General features: G+C 39.6%; 1 protein-coding gene across 1 annotated transcript; it reads left to right on the top strand.

The window, feature by feature from the left end:
* Positions 1–4258: 4258 nt before the first annotated feature.
* On the top strand, positions 4259–20675 carry LOC125125648 (zinc finger protein 709-like). Its single transcript, XM_047776950.1, has 4 exons — positions 4259–4424; positions 18406–18532; positions 18735–18795; positions 19191–20675. Exons 1-4 carry the CDS (start codon positions 4422–4424, stop codon positions 20569–20571), a joined length of 1572 nt encoding a protein of 523 aa, XP_047632906.1. The 5' UTR covers positions 4259–4421; the 3' UTR covers positions 20572–20675.
* The last annotated feature ends 1029 nt before the right edge of the window (positions 20676–21704 follow it).

Here is a 21704-nt window from a genome sequence, read left to right as displayed (position 1 = left end):
CTCCAAAACTTTTAAAGAGAAAATTTGCATTATGAATCCACTGAGGTTGAAGCAGCCTGAAAGAAAATTCCATGATTTTTTTGGTCAGGTAAATAGAATGCTTGAAAGTGTAGGTCAGCTGAAGCAGGTTGGTCATTCACTCTTAGTGCTGCACTGCAAAAGTTCTATACCCTTGAGGAAAAGGTGCCTAATGAGCTTTTAGTCAAAACCTAACTGTGGTTTTGTTTGTAGTCTCATAGATTCAGAGGCTTCCAGATCTTTTTTTTCCCCCCTGGGATAAGCTCAGTGTGATTATTGGGGATTGAGGGTACAAGAAGACATATTAGTTTGCAAGGTGTCTCTTAAAAGGTAACATCCAATTTGTATGCAGCTAGGCCCTTGGTTTGTCTTCTTTATGATTGGGATACTTCCTCTATCCCTCAAAGTTATAAATCTTACCATGTCTTTGCAATGTAATTATTGCCCACAGAGACTAAAGGGGGAAAAAAGAGAATTTAAATCTCAAAAGTATACTGATGGCCTACACCATAGCCACAGCAATGCAGGATCCGAGCCATGTCCGACTAGGAACCATGAGGTTGCGGGTTCGGTCCCTGCCCTTGCTCAGTGGGTTAACGATCCAGCGTTGCTGTGAGCTGTGGTGTAGGTTGCAGACACGGCTCGGATCCCGAGTTGCTGTGGCTCTGGCGTAGGCCGGTGGCTCCAGCTCCGATTGGACCCCTAGCCTGGGAACCTCCATATGCCTCGGGAGCAGCCCAAAGAAATAGCAAAGACAAAAAAAAAAAAAACTACCATGAGATATCACCTCACACCAGTCAGAATGGCCATCATTAATAAATCCACAAAGAACAAGTGCTGGAGGGGCTGTGGAGAAAAGGGAACCCTCCTGCACTGTTGGTGGGAATGTCAACTGGTACAGCCACTATGGAGAACAGTTTGGGGATACCTTAGAAATCTATACATAGAACTTCCATATGACCCCGCAATCCCACTCTTGGGCATCTATCCGGACAAAACTCTACTTAAAAGAGACACGTGCACCCGCATGTTCATTGCAGCACTATTCACAATAGCCAGGACATGGAAACAACCCAAATGTCCACCGACAGATGATTGGATTCGGAAGAAGTGGTATATATACACAATGGAATACTACTCAGCCATAAAAAGAATGACATAATGCCATTTGCAGCAACATGGATGGAACTAGAGAATCTCATCCTGAGTGAAATGAGCCAGAAAGACAAAGACAAATACTATATGATATCACTCATAACTAGAATCTAATATCCAGCACAAATGAACATCTCCTCAGAAAAGAAAATCATGGACTTGGAAAAGAGACTTGTGGCTGCCTGATGGGAGGGGGAGGAGGAGGGAGTGGGAGGGATCGGGAGCTTGGGCTTATCAGACACAACTTAGAATAGATTTACAAGGAGATCCTGCTCAATAGCATTGAGAACTTTGTCTAGATACTCATGTTGCAACAGAAGAAAGGGTGGGGGAAAAATGTAATTGTAATGTATACATGTAAGGATAACCTGACCCCCTTGCTGTACAGTGGGAAAATTAAAAAAAATTATAAAAAAAAATCGCATTTCAGTGATACGCCTTTGTGGATATTAGATCCCAGTGCTGTAGGCTGTCTTTTGAGGTTTGTTTTCTATCTGTGGACTAGACTGGATTTAGTTTAGCTATTGGGACAGCAGTGGCATGCCCAACCACCTACTTTTGTCCAATAACTAGATCATCACCTTCACAGTGGGAGCCAATGAAGATCTCAAAGTTGTGTCTACACAGAACCTGGAGTTTGGCCTTGTGCCAAAAATGATGACACAGGATGGACAATTTTCTGTGACTATGACCATGAGGGCCACCTGACCAATGCCACACCCTGTGGGGATGATGATCAGTCTTCAGAGGGAAATGAGAAATCAATTGCCATTAACCTTGAGAACTCTAGGAGTTCCCATCCTGGCGCAGCAGAAATGAATCCGATTAGGAACCATGAGGTTGCAGGTTCGATCCCTGGCCTCGCTCATGGGTTAAGGATCTGGTGTTGCTATGAGCTGTGGTATAGGTCACAGACGCAGCTCAGATATGGTGTTGCTGTGGCTGTGGCGTAGGCCGGCGGCAGCATCTCTGATTAGACCCCTAGCCTGGAAACCTACACATGCCTCAGGTGCGGCCCCATAAAGACAAAAGACAAAAAACAAACAAAAAGCATTGAGAACTCTAGATGTGACAATGACATCACTGTCATTACCTAGCTGTCTTCGATAGAGGACTCCTACAGAATAGTACAAGATCAAGTGCAGAACAGTTACCAGCTCTGTAATAATGGATCAAAGAAATGAGGCAAATACACACATTAAAATATTGTTAATAAGCTTTTAAAAGAAAGCAAATCTGACACTTATTACATGGATGAGCCTTGAGGACATTATGCTAAGCGTAATCAGCCTGTCAAAAAAGTTCAAATACTGTATGATTCCACTTGTATGAGGGTACCTAACATAGTCAAATCAATAAAGACAAAAAGTGGAATGGTTTTTGCCGGTGGCGAGGGTATGGGGAGAATGAGAAGTTGTTGTCTAATGGGTATGGAGTTACAGTTTTTGAGGACAAAAATAGTTCTGGATTTTGGTTTTACATTGTTAACATATTTCAAAATATTGAACTGTCATTTAAAAATGATGAAAATATACATTTTATTGCATGTTACATTTTAATTATTGCACAATTAAAAGTAAAACTTTTAAGGCAAGAGAGTACACAACCCACAGAATGGAAGAATTTTGCAAATTATGTATTATACCTTAATACCTCTGATAACTTAATCATAAAAGTCAACTCAGTTTAAATATTACAAAGTCACTGAATTCACATTTTTCCAAGGAAGAGAGTCAAATATATGACACGATGCTGGACATGATTAGTTATCAAAGAAATGCAGATCAAAACCACAATGAGATCCCACTCTATGTCACAGATGGCTAGCCTCAAAAACAGGTATTGAATTTTGTTGAAAATATATGGACAAATTTGAAGATTCATAAGTTATGGTGGAAATACAAAATAGTGTAGCCACTCTGGAAAGTGGTCTAGGAGTTCATCAAATATTAAACCCAGATTTACCAATTACCCATCTATGAAATTACCCCCAAATGAAAACATGTTCAAAGAAAACTTGTATGTGAATTTTAGAGCAACGTTACTCAAAGTAGCCAAAAAGTGGAAACAGACTAAATGTCCATTCGTGGATGAATAGATAATGGAATATTATTTGGCCATAGAAATGAGTTAAGTATTAATACATATTACAACATGCTTGTCCCTTGAAAAAATTATGGTAAGTTACTGAAGCCAATCACAAAGACCATATATAATTCCATTCCTTTGAAAGCTCCAAATAGGGAAATCTACAGAGATAGAAAGGAGATTAGTGGTTGCTTAAGGCTAGAGATTGGGGGAGGAAGTTGGGAATATTGAGAGTGAAAGCTAAAGATCAGAGGAGTTTCTTTTGAGGTTCATTTGAGAAAAATATTCAAAGTCGGCTATGGTGATGATTGCCCATGTCTACAGAAATATTGAAAACCATTAAAATGTACGTTTTAACTGGATGTACAGTATATGCCCTACATCTTAACAACGCTGTTCAAATAAATAATGCACTAAGAGTTTTGCAGTCGTCTGCATATAAAATTTCCAAGTTTATCAGAACTCCATCACCTCACATGGAGTTCCCAGAGCAAAAAGAACGGGAAGATATCAGAGTCTGCCCAGGCCAGATAAAAAGTTCTGTGTAAAATCAAACGTGCCAGAAGCTCCTGTCCTGGCTCTGAGAAAATGAATCTGACTAGCATCCAGGAGGACGCAGGTTTGATCCCTGGCCTCATTCAGTGGGTTAAGGATCCTGCGTTGCCTTGAGCTGTGGTGTGGTGCGTAGACATGGCTCGGATCTCACGTTGCTCTGGCTGTGGTGTGGGCCTGGGGCTACAGCTCCAGCTCCATTCGACCCCTAGCCTGGCAACTTCCATTTGCAGCGGGTGCGGGCGCTAAAAAAAAAAAAAAAAAAAAAAAAAAGATAAAAAGATAAAATCGAACGGGCCAGGAGGAAACGGGAACCGCTCACAAGCCACAGCTGATTGGACAAACAACGCTTTAGCCAATGGACTGTCACTCAAGCCATAGGGGGCGTGGCATGTGTCTGTCCAATCAGGAGCCCCGGTGGGTCGGATGCGTGGTGTTACGCAAGCTCCGGTTTTGGACGCCCTCTCTCACTGGGGGCCACTTCAGGGTCGGCCGTCACGTGCCCTTCACTGGAGCTGGTGGCTCTGCTGCAGTCTCAGTGGCGCAGTGACCTGCCCTGATGGTGGGAGTCTTTAGAAAGAACTCAGACAAACCCAAGAAACCTGGAAATGGTGAGTGGGCTGCCTTGGGTTGCGGAGATGGAGAGGAGGGGCTGGCTGGAACCGGCCGGAACTGGCCATGGCTGGCCCTGCGCCTCCTTACAGTCAGCTCCGGAGTCTGTAGACATTATTCAGCGGGGGGGGGGCGCATGGACCTTAATACCCCCGGCTCGCGGCGTGGAGGCAGAGTAGACATTATTCAGCGGAGGGGCGGCGCATGGACCTTAATCCCCCAGCTCGCGGCATGGGGGCAGGGTTGGCACCTGGGACCCTCGGCCGTCTCTCCCATCACTGCGCACCGCGACTTGGGCCTCAGCCCCAGAGCATCGCGGGCAGCTTTGTGCCAGAAGTCCCGCGTCTCCCCCGACTGTGCGGTGACCACTGGGAAGGTCATCAGGGGACAGTCATGACTGTATCTCCAGTTTCGTTCGTGGGAGGATCTGTGGTCTCTGGGTTCCTAGCTCCTCGTTTTCACTCGGGGGGACCACTCACCTCCTGAGTTTTCCAGGTGTTTGGGAAACAGGGTCGCAAATCCACGACACTGCTTCCCATTTGGAGGGTTGGCAATAAATGCCTAAATTTCCAGATCGCTCCTGCATTGCCAAAGCTCTCTTCCCCACACTGAATCACCATGGCCCAGTATTTAACTGTTTATCCTTTACCACAGAGAATGGGTGACTATACTTTTGGTCTGTTGATACTTTATGTGAGAGGAAGGCAAAAAATAACCATCTGAAACACGCTTTGTGAAATCATTTCTCCTCCAAGGTTTATTTCCTGGGAACAGACATCCTATGGCAAGTCCTTTGGCGAGATTCTTCTTTGAAATTTTACTGGGTGATCTGTTCTGTAAGCTCTGACCCTTCTGGGTTTGTCACCTTGAAATGACTAATTCTCTTATTGAAGTGTCTGTTTTTTAATAGAGGTAAAATGAATCTAATTAATAGAGCTTGAAAGACAGTGTAAGATATTTCCGAAGAGGCAAGAAAGTGAATTTTGGCAAAAATACAGTAGTCCCTTCCATTCGTTAAGGATTGTGGTTTCGTTTTTTCATCTCTTGAGAATGTGTAATAAGTTTCTGAGGTATTTGAGTCTTGCATCCATGATGCTGATGCACGTCAGTGTAACTTGTGCACATTGAGAAGTCCGGGAAGATCAGCTGTTCTGTCTCAGTGACAAGGGCTTATGAATTTGGGAGTTCATTTGGGTCGGAACCTGCTGAGAAATTCCTCACTTGAGAGATTAGAAACGTGGGGGAAGAAGGGCTTGCACATGAACCAGGCAAGAGAAGAGTTTGTGCAGCTGCCAGAGTTCATTTTTAGGTCCCTACCCCTCTCCACCAGGGACTAACTCACTTCTAGAGGTTCTGTCCCAGTTGGGAGTGTCTAGACCATAATTTTATGTTTAATTTTCTGAATGTGTGTTTTCTTTTTGAACAGTAGCGAGCCAGTGTGCTTATCTCAGCTGATTCAAATGTTTGCTTTTCTTTCCTTAGGATTCCTTTATCTATTAAATATTGTGGTTCTGTAATTCTTCTCTTCCTTAGTAGTTCTCACATAACACCTCTGCAGCCACATAGTTTGCACAACTTTTTACATCTTCTATTACAGCAATACATTTGTAACAATTACTGGACCAATATTTATGTGTTCAAGTCCACAGTTTACATTAGATGTTCTGAGTTGTAGATGTTTAATGGCTATATATCCATAATTTTTATATTATATAGAGTATTTTCACTTCTGTCAAATCTGTCATGCTGCACTTTTTCATTCATCCATCCCTTCCTCCAACCCCCAAATCCTTATCAACCAAAGATCTTTTTACTGGCTTGTAATTTTCTTTTTCAGAATATCTTACATTTGAAATCACAGTATGTAGCCTTATCAGATTGGCTTTTTTTCACATAGCAATATGCTTTTATGTTTCCTCCATGTGTTTTCATGGCTTGATAACCTCATTTCTTTTTTTTTTACTGGACACTATATTATCATATGGATATGCCAGTTATTATTTATCCATTTGACTCTTGAACCATATCTTGCTTAACTCTAATGCCTTCCAATTATGGATAAAGAGCATACAAACATTTATGTGCAGATTTTTTTGCTCACATAAGGTTTCAACTCATTTAGGTCAATGCCAAGATCTGTGTGATTGTTGGATCTTACTATATGTATAAGAATATAATTAGTTTTGACATAAAATTCGTGTCTTCCAACATAGGCATACCAAATTCTCTTCCCAACAGCAATGAGTGAGAATCAGCTGCAGTTTTATATCTTGGCTGTACCTGGTGTTCTGAGTGTTTTCATTTTAGCCATTTAATAGGTGTGTAATGACCTACTTACTCCTCACCCTCTTTTTCTCTCTCTCTCTTTCTCTTTTTGGTAATTCTCCAAAGTCATATGTTGAGCTTATTTTCAAATTACTGATTTCTCACTTGTCTGTCTTCTTTAGTGAGGTGTCTGTTCAGATCTTTAACCTGTTTTTAATTGGTTGGTGTTTTCACTGTTCAGTTTAAGAGTTCTTTGCATATTTTGGATACCAGTCATTTATGAGATATTTGTTTTACAAAGATTTTAGCCTTGTTTGTGTCTTGTCTTTTCATTCTCTTAACACTTTTCCAGGGTATGAGTTTTTCATATTAATGAGTAAAATGTCATTTTTTTCCTTTTTTTTGCTGTTAACTGAAATTTCCTACTAATGAGTAAAATGGATTTGTTTTCTCTTATGTTATATTTAGGAATTTTTACTTTTCTGTTTTACTTCCACATTTTACATTTAGATCTGTGAACTATTTTTTGGGGGGGGGGTGTCTTTTTGTCCTTTTAGGGCCGCACTCACAGCATATGGAGGTTCCCAGGCTAGGGGTCCAGTCGGAGCTGTAGCCTCCGGCATACTCCAGAGCCACAGCAACGCAGGATCCAAGCTGAGTCTGTGACCTACACCACAGCTCACAGCAACGCTGGATCCTTAATCCAGTGAGCGAGGCCAGGGATCGAACCTGCATCCTCATGGATGCTGGTCAGGTTCAGTAACTGCTGAGCCACGATGGGAACTCCAAGATCTGTGATATATTTTGAGTTAATTTTTGTGAAGGGCTTGAGCTTACCTTCCTTTTGTGTGTGTGTGTGTGTTGTTTGTGGATATGCATTATTTCCTGAACTATTAAAAAAGATTTTTAATTTTTTTCCATTGAATTGTCTTTACTTCTTTGCCAAAGATCAGTTGAATACATTTTTTGGTGTTTATAGTAAAGCAATTGACATTTATATCCTTCAGCCTTGCTGTACACTCTTATTAGTTCCCAGAGTTATCCCTCATTGTGGATGCTATCGGATATCATAGACAATTACATCATATAGGACAAAGATAGTTTTATTCCTTGCTTTAACCAGTTCTGTACCTTTTATTTCCTTTTCATGTCTTACTCATTGGCTAGAGCTTCCAGTACAATGTTCAATAGATGCTTCCATGCCCTGTTCTTATAGTTCATTGACTATCACCATTAAGTGAAGTGACACCATAAGTGGTTTGTCACCATTAAGCATGATGTTAGCTATAGGTGGTGGCTGTAGTTTTCTGTTTTTTTGTTTGTTTGTTTAAGAACAGAGTTCCCTTTTATTGTTAGTTTATTATCATAGTGGATGTTTGATTGTATCGAATCTTTTTATATTTCCCTCCATTCATTTCTGATATTAATAATTTCTTTCGGAGTTCCCGTCGTGGCGCAGTGGTTAACGAATCCGACTAGGAACAATGAGGTTGCGGGTTTGGTCCCTGCCCTTGCTCAGTGGGCTAAAGATCCAGCATTGCTGTGAGCTGTGGTGTAGGTTGCAGATGCGGCTCGGATCCTGCGTTGCTGTGGCTCTGGCGTAGGCCAGTGGCTACAGCTCGGATTGGACCCCTAGCCTGGGAACCTCCACATGCCATGGCAGCGGCCCAAGAAATAGCAAAAAAAAAAAAAAGACAAAAAAAATTCTTCCTAGAGAATAGACTTGTGGTTGCCAAGGGGGGGAAACGGTGGGAGAAGGATGGACTGGAAGTTTGGGATTAGTTGATACAAACTATTACATTTAGAATGGAAAACAACAAGGTTTTACTGTATAGCACAGGGAACTATATCCAATCTCCTGGAATAGACCATGGTGGAAAATAATATTTTAAAAAGACTATATACATATGTATGTATATATGTATGGACTGAGTCACCTTGCAGTACAACAGAAATTGGCATCATATTTCAAATCAACTATATTTTAATTAAACAATATGTAGTAAGGAGTTCCTGTTGTGGCTTAGTGGTAACAAATCTATCTAGTACCAATGAGGACGCAAGTTTGATCCCTGATGCCATTCAGTGGGTTAAGGATCCAGCATTTCCGTGAGCTGTGGTGTAAGTCACAGACTCGGCTCTGATCATGTGTTTCTGTGGCAGCTGCAGCTCCTATTTAACCCCTGGGAACTTGTATATACCCCACATGTAGCCCTAAAAAAAAGAAAAAGAAAAGTAAAATAACTTCTGTTTCTCTCTTTGCCTAGTTGTCTTGACTAGATGTTTATCAATTTTAAATTAAACTTTCAAAGAATTAGCTGCTTATTTTTAAGTTCAATTTTTTGATTATTCAATTAATTTATTACATTTATAATTGTACAATGATCATCACAAACCAATTTTATAGGATTTCCTTCCCATCCCCCAACCCCCAACCTGTCTCCTTTGGAAACCATAAGTTTTTCAAAGTCTGTGAGTCAGTATCTGTTCTGCAAAGAAGTTTGGTCTGTCCTTTTTTCAGATTCCAAATGTCAGTGAAAGCATTTCATGTTGGTGTCTCATTGTATGGCTGACTTCACTTAGCATGACAATTTCTAGGTCCATCCATGTTGCTAAAAATGCTGGTACTGCATTCCTTTTAGTGGCTGAGTAATATTCCATTGTGTATATGTACCACATCTTCTTGATCCACTCTTCTGTCCATGGACGTTTAGGTGGTTTCCATGCCTTGGCTATTGTAAATAGTACTGCAATGAACATTGGAGTACATGTGTCTTTGCAAGTCATGGTTTTCTCTGGATAGATGCCCAGGAGTGGGATTGCTGGATCAAATGGTAGTTCTATGTTTAGTTTTCTGAGGAATCTCCATACTGTTTTCCACAGTAGTTGCACCAATTTACAATCCCACCAACAGCGTACTAGGGTTCCTTTTTCTCCACACCCTCTCCAGCACTTATCGTCTGTAGACTTTTGGATGATGGCCATTCTGGCTGGTGTAAGGTGGTGCCTCATCGTGGTTTTGATATGCATTTCTCTAATAATGAGTGATGTTGAACATCTTTTCATGTGTTTTTTGGCCGTCCGTATGTCTTCTTTGGAGAACAGTCTGTTTAGATCTTCTGCCCATTTTTTGATGGGGTTGTTTGGTTTTTTGGTATTGAGCGGTAAGAGGTGTTTATAAATTTTGGAGATTAATCCCTCGTCAGTTGATTCATTTGCAAAGATTTTCTCCTATTCTGTGGGTTTTTAAATTTTGTTTAGGGTTTCCTTTGCTGTGCAGAAACTTTTCCGTTTGATTAGGTCCCATTTGTTTATTTTTGTTTTTGTTGTCAATACTCTGACAGGTAGATCTGAGAAGACGTTGCTATTGTTTATGCCAGAGAGTGTTTGGCCTATGTTTTCCTCCAAGAGTTTTATAGTGTCTGGTCTTATATCTAGGTCTTTAATCCATTTGGAGTTCATTTTTGTGTATGGTGTTAGGGAGTCTTCTAATTTCATTCTTTTACCTGTGACTGTCCAGTTTTCCCAGCACCACTTATTGAACAGGCTGTCCTTTCTCCATTGTATATTCTTGCCTCCTTTGTCATAGATTAGTTGGCTGTAGGTGTGTGGGTGTAATTCTGGGCTTTCTATCCTGCTCCACTGATCTATATTTCTGTCTTTGTGCCAGTACCATACGGTTTTGATAAATTGTTGCTTTGTAGTATAGTCTGAAGTCCAGGAGCCTGATTCCTCCAGCTCCATTTTTCTTTTTCAGGATGTCTTTGGCTATTCTGTGTCTTTTGTGCTTCCAAACAAACGTTAAAATATTTTGTTCGAGTTCTGTGAAAAATGTCCTTGGTAGTTTCATAGGGATTGCATTGAATCCGTAGATTGCCTTGGGTAGTATAGTCGTTTTGATAATATTGACTCTTCCAATCCAAGGGCATGGTATGTCTTTCCATCTATTTGTGTCATCTTTGATTTCTTTCATAGTTTTCAGAGTACAGGTCTTTTGTCTCTTTAGGTAGGTTTACTCCTAGGTATTTTATTCTTTTGGATGCAATGGTAAATGGGATTGCTTCCCTAATTTCTCTTTCTGCTCCTTCATTGTTAGTATATAGAAATGCTGTTGATTTCCGTGTATTGATTTTGTATCCTGTGACTTTGCCAAATTCGTGGATGAGCTCTAACAGTTTTCTGGTAGAGTCTTTAGAATTCTCTAGGTATGGTATCATGTCATCTGCAAATAGAGATAGTTTTACTTCTTCCTTTCCAATTTGGATTCCTTTTATTTCTTTTACTTCTCTGATTGCTGTGGCTAGGACTTCCAGAACTATGTTGAAGAGTAGAGGCGAGAAAGGACATCCTTGTCTTATTCCTGATCTCAGCGGGAATTCTTTGAGCTTTTCACCATTGAGAATGGTGTTAGCTGTGGGTTTGTCATATATGGCCTCTGTTATGTTGAAGTAGGTTCCTTCTATGCCCACTTTCTGAAGGGTTTTTATCAGAAATGGGTGTTGGATTTTGTCAAAGGCTTTTTTCTGTATCTATTGAGAGGATCATATGGTTTTTATTCTTCAGATTGTTAATGTGGTGTATCACACTGATTGATTTGTGGATATTGAAGAACCCTTGCATCCCTGGGATAAATCCCACTTGATGATGATGTACAATCCTTTTAATGTATTGTTGGATGCGGTTTGCTAGTATTTTGTTGAGGATTTTTGCATCGATGTTCATCAGTGAAATTGGCCTATAGTTTTCTTTTTTTGTGGAATCTTTGTCTGGTTTTGGTACCAGGGTGATGGTGGCTTCATAGAATGAGTTTGGGAGTATCCCTTCCTCTGCAATTTTTTGAAATAGTTTCAGAGGGATAGGTGTTAGGTCTTCTCTAAATGTTTGATAGAATTCGCCTGTGAAGCCATCTGGTCCTGGACTTTTGTTTGTTGGAAGTTTTTTAATCACAGTTTCAATCTCAGTTCTTGTGATGGGTCCATTCATCTTTTCTGTTTCATCTTGGTTTAGTCTTGGAAGATTGTACCTTTCTAAGAATTTGTCCATTTTTCCTAGGTTTTCCATTTTATTGGTGTATCGTTGCATATAGTAGTCTCTTATGATCCTTTGTATTTCTGTGATGTCCATTGTGACTTCTCCTTTTTCATTTCTAATTTTATTGATTTGAGTCCTCTCACTTTTTTTCTTGATAAGTCTGGCTAAGGGTTTCTCAATTTTGTTGATCTTTTCAAAGAACCAGCTTTTCCTTTCATTGATCTTTTCTGTGGTTTTCTTTGATTCTATTTCATTGATTTCTGCTCTGATCTTTCTTCCTTTCTTTCTACTAACTTTAGGTCTTGTCTGTTCTTCTCTCTCGAGCTGCTTTAGATGTAAAGTTAGCTTGTTTATTTGAGCTTTTTCTTGTTTCCTGAGGTGGGCTCGTATTGCTATAAACTTTCCTCTTAGAACGGCTTTTGCTGCATCCCATAGGTTTTGGAGTGTCGTATCTTTGTTGTCATTTGCGTCTAGGTATTTTTTAATTTCCTCTTTGATTTCTTCAGTGATCCATTGGTTGTTTAGTAGCATGTTGTTCAGTCTCTATGTGTTTGTGTTTTTTGCATTTTTTTTCTTGTTGATTTCCAGTCATATAGCATTGTGGTCGGAGAAGATGCTTGATATGATTTCAATTTTCTTAAAGTTACCGAGGTTGGATTTGTAGCCCAGGATGTGATCTGTCTTAGAGAATGTTCCATGTGTGCTTGAGAAGAATGTGTATTCTGTTGCTTTTGGATGAAATGTCCTATAAATATCTACTAAGTCCATCTGGTTTAATGCTTCATTCAGGGCCTATGTTTCCTTATTGATTTCCTGTCTGGTTGAACTGTCCATTGCTGTAAGTGGGGTGTTAAAGTCCCCCACTCAATGGGTTATGGTTCCAGCACTGCCGTGAGCTGTGGTGTAGGTCACAGACTCAGCTCTGATCATACGTTTCTGTGGCTGTGGCATACACTGGCAGCTGCAGCTCCTATTTAACCCCTAGCCTAGGAACTTGCATATGCCCCACATTTGGCCCTTAAAAAAAGACAAGAAAACTAAGTAAAATAACTTCTGTTTCTCTCTTTGCCTAGTTATCTTGACTAGATGTTTATCAATTTTATTAAATTATTCTTTCAAAGAACCAGGTGCTTTTTTTTTTTTTTTTTTTTAAAGGCCACGAACACAGCATATGGGAGTTCCCAGGCCAGGAATTGAATCTGAGCCACAACTGCAACCTACACCACAGCTGCAGCAATGCTAGATCCTTTTAACCCACTGCACCATACCAAGGATCGAACCCACACCTCTGATCCACTGCAGTTGTATTCTTAACCCACTGTGCAATCGTAGGAAGTCCTCCAAGAACTAGCTTTTGATTTTGTTGATTTTCTCTATTGCTTTCCCACAAAGATGATTCCTTTTTTAGCTTTGAATGGTTCTATTCTTCTGCTTACTTTCATTTTAATTTGCTGTTGTTTTTATTGTTTCCTCAGTTAGATGCTTATATTACTGAATTTATGTCTTTGTTTTTTTCCTAGTGTATTTATTTGACAGCCTAAACCTTTCCTCGTAACATTAGTCATGCTGTATCTCTCAACCTTTGGTAAGGTGTATTTTCATTTCTTTTAGTTCTAAATAATTTTTAATTTCTCTGAAGACTTCTTCTGTAATACCAGGTATTATTAGGAGCCTCTTATTGAATTGCCATGTACTTGGAGGGTTTCAGGCTGTCTTCCTGTTATTGATTCCTAGAATGTGTCTGTGTGGACTGGGAGTATATTTTGTATGGGTTTTTTTTTTCCTTTCAGTTTGTCAAAGTATGTTCTGTGTCACAAAATGTAGTGTGTCTCAGTGAATGTTCCATGTGAACTTATGAAGAATTATGTTCTGCTGTTATTGCATTAAATATTCCATAGATTACAGTTAGATCTGGTTGTTTTATTGTGCTGATCTTTCTGATTTTCTCCTGCTGGAGTTTATAATTCATGACTGGGGTGTTGAAGTCTACCACTGTAGTAGTGGATTCACCTGTTTCTCCTTGCATTTTATCAGCTCCTGCCTCACATATTTTGCTCCTCTGTTGTTATGAATGTACACATGTAGGATTGTTGTGCCTTCATGGCAAATGGCCTTCTTTATCGTAGTTAATGTCCTTCATCTCTGAGTTGTCCTTAGTCTGAAATCTGCATTGTCTGAAATTCATACACCTGTGCCAGCCCTCCTTCATTAGTGTTGGCCTGAGACATTTTTCTCTATCCCTTTGCCTTTCATCTGAGTCTTTATATTTAAAGTGGGTTTGTAGATAACATATAACTGTGATTTTTAAAATCTGATATTTTTGTATCTGTTTTTCAACTGTATCGAGAACATTGATGACTGAAGTTGTTAGTCATCTGGTTGGATGAATATGTACCACACCTGTTACAGTTTTCTATTTCCTGTCCTTGTTTTTTGTTTCTTTTTGTCTTCCATCTCTTTCCTGCCTTCTTTTTTTATTGTTTGTTTGGCCATGATGTGCAGCAGCTTGATGTGGGACCTCAGTTCCCAGACCAGGGATTGCACCCAGGGCCATAGCAGTGAAAGTGCCAAGTCCTAATGATTATACCACCAGGGAGCTCCCTGTGCCTTCTCTGACTTTAATTGAGCAATTTACATGATTCTTTTTTTTTTCTTCCTCTCGTAGTCTACCAATAACACATTTAAAAAAAAAAACACCTTTTTTTTGTGGTCACCTTTGAGTTTTCAGTGTACATTTACAACTTTGTCACATCCTCTCTCAGGCACAGGCACACCTCATTTTATTGTGCTTTGCTTTATTTCACTTTGCAGATAATTGTGTTTTTCACAAATTGAAGATTTGTGACAACCCTGCTTCAAGCACATCTATATTGACACCATTTTTCTAACAGTATTATCTTTTAATTAAGATATGCTCCTTTTTCTAGGGTTACTGCTATTACACATTGAACAGACTTCAGTATAATGTTTTTATTTTTTTGGTCTTTTTGCCATTTCTTGGGCCAATCCCGTGGCATATGGAGGTTCCCAGGCTAGGGGTCTAATCGGAGCTGTAGCCACCTGCCTACACCAGAACCACAGCAACGCAGGATCTGAGCCACGTCTGCAACCTACACCACAGCTCACGGCAACGCCAGAGCCTTAACCCACTGAGCAAGGCCAGGGATCGAACCTGCAACCTCATGGTTCCTAGTCGGATTCGTTAACCACTGCGCCATGACAGGAACTCCTTCAGTATAATGTTAACATAACTTTGACATGCCCTGGGAAACCAAAAAATTCATGTGAATTGCTTTATTGCAATATTCACTTTATCGCAGCAGTCTGGAACTGAGCCCCAAGTAACTCCAAGGTATGTCTGTACCACTCAACCACTTCATGGGCCACTCAGGTACCTCATACCACACTATTCCCAATTCTCTTTTCCCTGTCCCTTGTCACTTTGTTGTCATTTAACTTACTTTTAATTTTATTATTGCCAAATACATTGTTAATATTATTTTTAAGCAAAGTGCCATCTGTTACATTAATTATTATAAATATTAAAGATATTTTACCATCATTTATTGGTTTTATAATCCTCCGCCTTTATCATTTACATTTTTTCTGATAAATTTTTGAACATTCAAAGTAAGAGTACTAATGACAAATTCCCTCAGTTTTTGTCTCAAAAGGTCCTCATTCTTAGTTTTGAAGAATGATTTTGCTTGACACAGAATTCTAGGAGAGTGTTTTTTTTATTTCAAAACTCTGTTCTTATTTGTAAAGCATCTGAAAAGAAGTCTGATTAATTCAGATCTTTGTTTCTCTATATCTAAGATGTATTTTCTCCTCTGACTTCTTTCATTGATTTTGATTATCTTTGGTTTTGATTTTGCAATAGTCTGAATATGATATACAGTTGTCCCTTGATATCCTTGGGGGATTGGTTCCAGAACCTGGTACTGAAATCCATAGATGCTTAAGTCCCATAGATGGCCCTCCAAATTCGTGGGAGCCACATCCATGAATATGGAGGAGTGACTGTATAGTTACTGAAAAAAATCCACACATAGGTGGACTGATGCAGTTTAAACCCATGGTGTTCAAGGATCATCTGTGTTTTTGATGTTTTCATTGAGCTTCCTGTATCTACAGTTTGCAGTCTGTCATTAATTTTAGGAAATTTTGGTGTTTATTAATTCACTTATTTTTTCTGTTTCTTCCTTCAGGTGTTATCACTATGTGTATTTTATTTTATTTTATCTTTTTTTTGGTTATGCCCATGGCATGCAGAAGAAGTTCTGGGCTAAGAATCAAATCTACATCAGAGCAGTGACAATGGTGGATCCTTAACCCACTAGGCCACAGAGAACTTCCATTATGTGTATTTTAAACATTCTTTTTTGGGGATGGGGGCTATATCCACAGGATGCAGAAGTTCCTGGGCCAGGGATTCAACTCACACCACAGCAGTGACCTGGGCTACTACAGTGACAATGCCAGATGCTTAACCCACTGTGCCACTCCTATTTTATTTTATTTTATTTTATTTTATTTTATTTTATTTTATTTTATTTTATTTTGGGGGGGGTGGCTTTCTGTCTTTTTAGGGCCGCACCCATGGCATATGGAGGTTCCCAGGCTAGGGGTCCAATCAGAGCTGTAGCTGCCATCCTATGCCAGGGCCACAGCAATTTGGGATCCAAGCCATGTATGCAACCTACACCACAGCTCATGGCATCACCGGATCCTTAAACCACTAAATGAGGCCAGGAATTGAACCTGCATCCTCATGGATGCCAGTCAGGTTCCTTAACCACTGAGCCACGATGGGAACTCCAAACTCCTATTTTAAACATTCTGTTCATGAACATTGTCTTAGGTTTTGTAGATGTTGTATTCTACCTTTTCTTTGTTCTTTTTTGTCTTTAGACTCTGGTAAAATTGGGGGTTTTTTTGTTTATTTTTTGAGTATAGGCTTTGTTAAGGACAGAAAATTTGGGGTACATTTCAAAATCCTCTCTTGCTTTTCTCTTTCCAAGTTTTGGCGATACTAGTTTGCCCTTTAACCTCATTGCATTCATGGATCTACGAGTTGTTCATTTCAGATTGTTTTCATTTTCTTTTTGTGAGATTGAGAATGATGGCTTCTCAGTTTCCTAAATTCCAGACCAGAAGTTGACCTGGGACCATCTCTAGTGGCTGGTTGGGCATAGCTTTTTCCTGAAATTGGAGAATGGATATTTTTTTTATTCTTTTGGGGGACAAGCACTGCTGACATTTTTATGTATTTTATAATCATGGGGTAATTTACCATCAAGCCACTGCGGACCTCTGTGAACTCCTTGCAGTCTGCATCTTTTTAATTTGCTGTTCAACTGCAACAGGGACCAGGATGCATTGTTCAGGATTGATTGGAAAAGCTCTTTTGTCACTTTATCTCACAGCGTTATGGAAAATGGCTGGAAGCAGCCTGAGGCATATGAATTTAGGTTTTTGTTTTGTTTTGTTTTGTTTTTTTGTCTTTTTTTGCCTTTTCTAAGGCCGCTCCTGCAGCATATGGAGGTTCCCAGGCTGGGGGTCTAATCAGAGCTATAGCTGCCAGCCTACGCCAGAGCCACAGCAACAAGGGATCCAAGCCAAGTCTGTGACCTACACCACAGCTCATGGCAACGCCGGATCCTCAACCCACTGAGCAAGGCCAGGGATCGAACCCGCAACCTCATGGTTCCTAGTCGGATTCGTTAACCACTGAGCCACGACAGGAACTCCTAGCTGTTTTTTAATTCTACATTGTTATGTCTCTTGCTCGTGTCTGAGCTCTGAGTTCCAAATAATGTTTTGCCCATCAAATCAGGGAAAGAAAGGAAAAATTGTGTCTGTGATAAATATTACACAGGCTAAAAGAACACTTTCCTATAGGAATATTTACATTCATGCTGCTGCATCTGATTACTTCTAATGGCCTGGAAGACTTTAGGATGATGTGGCCAGTTGGACTTTTTAAAAGTTTGATTTCTACAGCTTCCTGGATTCTATGTTGGGTGATGGGACTAGAATAGAAAGCTTCTAGTTCTTCACTGTGTTTTTATTTATTGAAACCTCATGCAGATTGGACCGTTTGCCTCATGGAGTGCTGTAAATGGTGTGTGATAAGGAAGAAGATGAAAGAATTTTTCTTATAAGGAATCAGTGGTCTTAAAATGATAATATTTGTTGGGAGTTCCCATTGTGGCTCAGCAGTGATAAACCCGACTAGTATCCATGAGCATGGAGGTTCAATCCCTGGCCCCACTCAGTAGGTTAAGGATGCAGCATTACCATAAGCTGTGGCTCCAATTGACTCCTAGTCTGGGAACTTCCATGTGCCGCAGGTGTGGCCCTAAAAAGTAAATAAATAAATAAATAATATTTGTTTTGTTTATATAGCATTTCTGTCATTTCCCAGCATGCTGCACACCATGCCATTAGAGATATATAAGATGTAATGTGATCACAGTAAAAATGTGTAAATAATTTGTGTGTGTTCATGATGATGCTAAACTTACAGAAGAGTAAATGTGGACAGAGTAAGTTTTTGATGATCAAGTCATAGATAAATGGATATGACAGAATCATACATAATCTTCCTATAAACGGAATATAGGTATCCAGGATGTAAGTCTCACACATCCTGCTTTACCTTTATTTGGGATGTTTTAGGACTCAGTAGTCTTTGAGGATGTGGCTGTGAACTTCACCCTGGAAGAGTGGGCTTTACTGGCTCCTTCGGAGAAGAAACTCTACAGATATGTGATGCAGGAAACCTTCAGGAATCTGGCCTCAATAGGTAAGCATGACAACGTTCCTTCACTTTGTCAGTTTGAAAATGAGTTTTTCTTGCCCATCAATGTTGTTCCAATATGTGGAATATGGAAAGGGAAGAATGTTGGTGAGTAAACTAGGCATGCTCTAGGCATATGACTTAGAATCTGATAATTTTTCTGTAACTTCTAATGCTTTGGAATTATTTTTCTGGGTCTACATTTTAGGGAAAACATGGGAAGATCATGATATTGAAGATCAGCACAAAAACCAAGGGAGTAAACTAAGGTGAGTCATAGTCACAATAAGAAGCAGTGCCTCATGTGAGCATCCTAGTATGTTACAAAATTTTAAAAAGAAGCAAACAACAAATATTCCCTTCTTCAAATTAATTTATGAGAAAATTTTCAAAAGAAAAAATTTTCCCCAAAAATACTTTCTGAAATGTGGTATAGTTGCTTAGTGTTGGCAAAATATTTCACCTGGAAATGGTATTAGTAAACCCTGTGTATGAGTATTACTGTTTAAATAGTAGAACAGTGAAGTCCTTTTGCAGAGCATTCAGTATATTCAATTTCTAACAAGTGAAACAAAGGAGAAACCCTACACTATTCCTATAAATCATAATAAATAAAATAAGATCACCAATAAATCATTAATAATGTGCTTCTCATTATTTACAGAAGCCACATGGTTGAGGCATTCTGTGCAAATAAAGAGAGTAGTCCATGTGGAAGAAACTTGAGTCTTATTCCAAGTCTAAGTCTGAAGAAGAAAGCTACTGGAGTGAAACCACATGAATGCAGTGCATGTGGAGAAGTATTCATGCATCATTCATCCCTTAATAGACACATGAGATGTCACACGGAACCTAAACCATATGAGTATCAGAAATATGGAGAGAAGCCATATAAATGTAAGATATGTGGGAAAGCATTCCGCTATCTCCAGTGTTTTAAAAAACATGAAAGAAACCACAACGGAGAGAAAATTTATAAATGTGAGGAATGTGAGAAAGTCTTCATTTGTTTCAGTTCCCTTCACGTGCATGGAAGAAGTCACACTGAAGAGAAACACCATCAGTGTAAACAATTTGGAAGAGTGTATAGGTATCAAAGACATGACAGAACTGGCACAGTAGAGAAATTTTATGAATGTAAGCAATGCGGTAGGGCCTATATTTCCCTTCGAGGTTTAAAAATACATGAAAGAAATCACACTGGAGAAAAACCCTATCAATGTAACTTATGTGGTAAAACTTTCAGTTCTCATCTGGGTTTCAAAATACATGAGAGAAATCACAGTGGAGAGAAACCGTATGAATGTAAAAAATGTACCAAAGCATTCAGTTGCCCCAGTTCTCTTCGAAGACATGAAAGAATTCATACTGGGGAGAAACCCTATCAGTGTAAGGCATGCGGCAAAGTCTACAGATATCATAGTTCCTTACAAACACATGAAAGGACCCACACAGGAGAGAAACCCTATGAATGTAAGGCATGTGGGAAAGCCTTTACTTCTCTTTCAAGCTTCCGAGCACACACAATCACTCACACTGGAGAAGGACCTTATAAATGTAAGGAGTGTGAGAAAACATTCCTTTCTCCCAGTTCATTTCAAATACATGAAAGGAGTCATACTGGAGAGAAACCCTATGAATGTAAACAGTGTGGTAAAGCTTTCAGTTATTTCTATTCCTTACAATCACACAGAAGAACTCACACTGGAGAAAAACCTTATAAATGTAAAATATGTGGCAAAGGCTTCAGTTGTTCCAGTTATGTTCAAGTACATGAGAGAATTCATACTGGAGAGAAACCCTTTGAATGTAATGAATGTGGGAAAGCCTTCATTTGTCACACAAATTTTCAGAGACATGTGAGACTGCATACTGGAGAGAAACCATATAGATGTGAAGAATGTGGGAAAGCCTTTAGTTGTCCCAGTTCCTTCCGAAAGCATAAAAGGAGCCACTGGATAAATAATCTTGAAGGTAAACAGCATCAGAAAAGACTTGAGCTGGCCCCATCCTTACATGTTAAAACTTTCATGGAAAAGAAATAAAAGCATAGGTAACATTGGAAAGCTTGATGGAAATTAAAGTTAGAGAAAACTTTCGATGTGAAAGAATTATGAAAGTTTAAATATATTTTGTTTGCTAAGCCTTTCTAAAGTGCATCATTGGACTGTAGGTTTTTACAAATTATGTTTATTAGTATTACTTTTTGTTGAAGTATAGTTGCTGTACAATGTTATATAAGTCACGGTTGTACTATATGGTGAGTCACAATTTTTAAAGGTTATACTCCATTTGTAGTTACTATAAGATATTGGCTGTATTCCTATTATACCATATATCCTTGTAGCTTGTTTGATGTTTGATACCTATCTACCAATTACTTTAAAAAATGAGAACTGAGGTGAGGTAATTCATTGATTTGCTTTTTAACAATAATACATAAAATTAACAGGTAGGTCTTTTTTGTTAAATGAGTTAATGATATTGAAATGTATTTTGGGGGGGGGGGTGCCAATGGCACTTAAAAGTTCCTGGGCCAGGGATCAAGCGCAAGCCATATCAGTGACAATACTGGAACCTTGACCCAGTAGGCCAGCAGGGCACTTTATAGTGTATTTCTAATAGCAGTTAGGTTTAATTTTGTTTTTCTCTTTTCTTTTTGTTTTTCTTTCCAGGACTGCACCCATCACATGTGGAAGTTCCCAGGCTAGGGATTGAATCAGAACTGTAGCTGCTGGTCTACACCATAGCCATAGCAATACCAGATCCAGGCTACATCTGCAGCCTATGCCATAGCTTTTGACAACACTGGATCCTTAACCCACCGAGGGAGGCCAGGGATCATACCTGCATCCTTATGGATACTATTTGGGTTCTTAACCTGCAGAGCCACAACAAGAACTGCTAATTTTTTTTTTCTTTTTATGGCCAAACCTGTGGCATATGGAAGTTTCTGGATCGGGGTCGAATAAAAGCCACAGCTGAGGCCTACGCCATAGCTATGGCAACACTGGATCCAAGCCGCATCTGCAGTCTACACCACAGCTTGTAGCAATGTCAGATCCTCAATCCACTGAGCAAGGCCAAGGATCAAACCTGTATAATTACAGAGACAATGTCAGGTCCTTAAGCTGATGAGCCACAACAGGAACTCCAGGTGTAATTTTTCTTAATAACA

Source organism: Phacochoerus africanus, chromosome 4 (assembly GCF_016906955.1).
Source record: "Phacochoerus africanus isolate WHEZ1 chromosome 4, ROS_Pafr_v1, whole genome shotgun sequence".
NCBI lineage: Eukaryota > Metazoa > Chordata > Mammalia > Artiodactyla > Suidae > Phacochoerus > Phacochoerus africanus.
Note: the sequence above shows the minus strand (reverse complement) of the source record. Positions and strands in the feature narration are given on the sequence as shown.